Source organism: Sinocyclocheilus grahami, unplaced genomic scaffold (genome assembly GCF_001515645.1).
Source record: "Sinocyclocheilus grahami isolate Dianchi unplaced genomic scaffold, SAMN03320097.WGS_v1.1 scaffold40094.1, whole genome shotgun sequence".
Lineage (NCBI taxonomy): Eukaryota > Metazoa > Chordata > Actinopteri > Cypriniformes > Cyprinidae > Sinocyclocheilus > Sinocyclocheilus grahami.
Window position 1 is genome coordinate 1 of NW_015523662.1, and position 1,255 is coordinate 1,255.

General features: G+C 46.4%; 1 protein-coding gene across 1 annotated transcript; it reads right to left on the reverse strand.

Moving 5' to 3' along the window:
- Positions 1-12: 12 nt before the first annotated feature.
- On the reverse strand, positions 13-1,045 carry LOC107580689 (retinol dehydrogenase 8-like; the record flags this gene model as incomplete). The annotated part of the gene is made up of 3 exons (XM_016266354.1): positions 13-244; positions 678-771; positions 866-1,045. Coding segments are annotated over 3 exons (506 nt in total), but the record flags the coding sequence as incomplete, so codon positions are not given.
- Positions 1,046-1,255: the final 210 nt, after the last annotated feature.

Genomic DNA, 1,255 nt, shown 5'->3' on the forward strand with positions numbered 1-1,255 from the left:
AAAGCTTTGTTTCTAGTTCTGGTTCTTGTTGTGAACGGGTATGACTTCATGTGTTCTGACCTTGGCGATGTCTTCAGGTGTTTGTCCCAGGGCTTTAAAGAGGTTGATTTGTGTGGGCAGGTAGCAGGTCCTGAAGTGATGGAGCGTCTCTGGATCAGCACCCGCGAACTCTTTCTTCGAGACTTCTGTCATCAGCTTCAGCTCAAACTCAGTGTTTACAGGCCCGGGCTCGATCATCGACACCCTGACACACAGACAGAGATGGGACATACATCAGACTGCAGAGAGAGCCATCAGATCTAGAACCACATCAGACTAATACAAATGTTGGTCAGCTTTTGATTTGAGCTGATTTAATGCCGGTTTCATCCTATATTTAATCATTTTAAGTTATTTGAAGGCCTCCTGGATGAGAAGCACTGCTGTAGAACTTGGCTTATTTCCTGATCTGTGATGTGTAATGGGTTTGAACCTGTAACTTCCCTCCAGACCACCAGAGGGAGCGGTCACACAACAACAGTGGGATTCTGCTAATGTTAATGTGGTTTGATCACTTACAAAAAGAGTCAAAGACCATCAGAAACCTGAAGAAGTGACATGAATAATCCTACTGAGAATCACATGACAGGAAGAGGAAATGCAGGAGTGTGTGTTCAGTGGCAAACGCTGAGACTCACTTGACGTTAAACTGGAGCAGCTGGATGGCGAGTCCCTCACACAGTCCCTCCGTGGCGAACTTTGACGCGGAGTAAACGTCATTGAACGCCACACCTGTGAAGAGCAGCACGAGTCTGATTTGTTTGGTGTTTGCACATGTGTGATTCAGCAGATGCTCCGAGCTCTTCTGTGTGTGTGACCGTCTCACCATGCAGGCCCAGCACGCTGCTGATGACCATGATGTGTCCAGAGCGTCTCCTCTTCATGTCGGGCATCACCTCTTTAAACATGCGCACAACGCCGAAGAAATTGGTCTCGAACACCTGCTTCATCTCGTCCAGACTGAGAGCCTCAACCGGCCCCACCAGACCCACGCCAGCATTATTAACTACAAACACACAGATCACAGTTTAACTGAACCACTCTTACTAACAGAAGCTTCCATCTTTACTTTCTTCGTAATTACTCGTTTAGTTACTGTGCTGCATTCACTTAGTTATGCTTTTTTATGTACAGTTCCATAAAAATGTTTTGGGGTCATTCAGAATGGATGAACAGATCTGTGTGTGTGTGTGTGTGTGTGTGTGTGTGTGTGTGT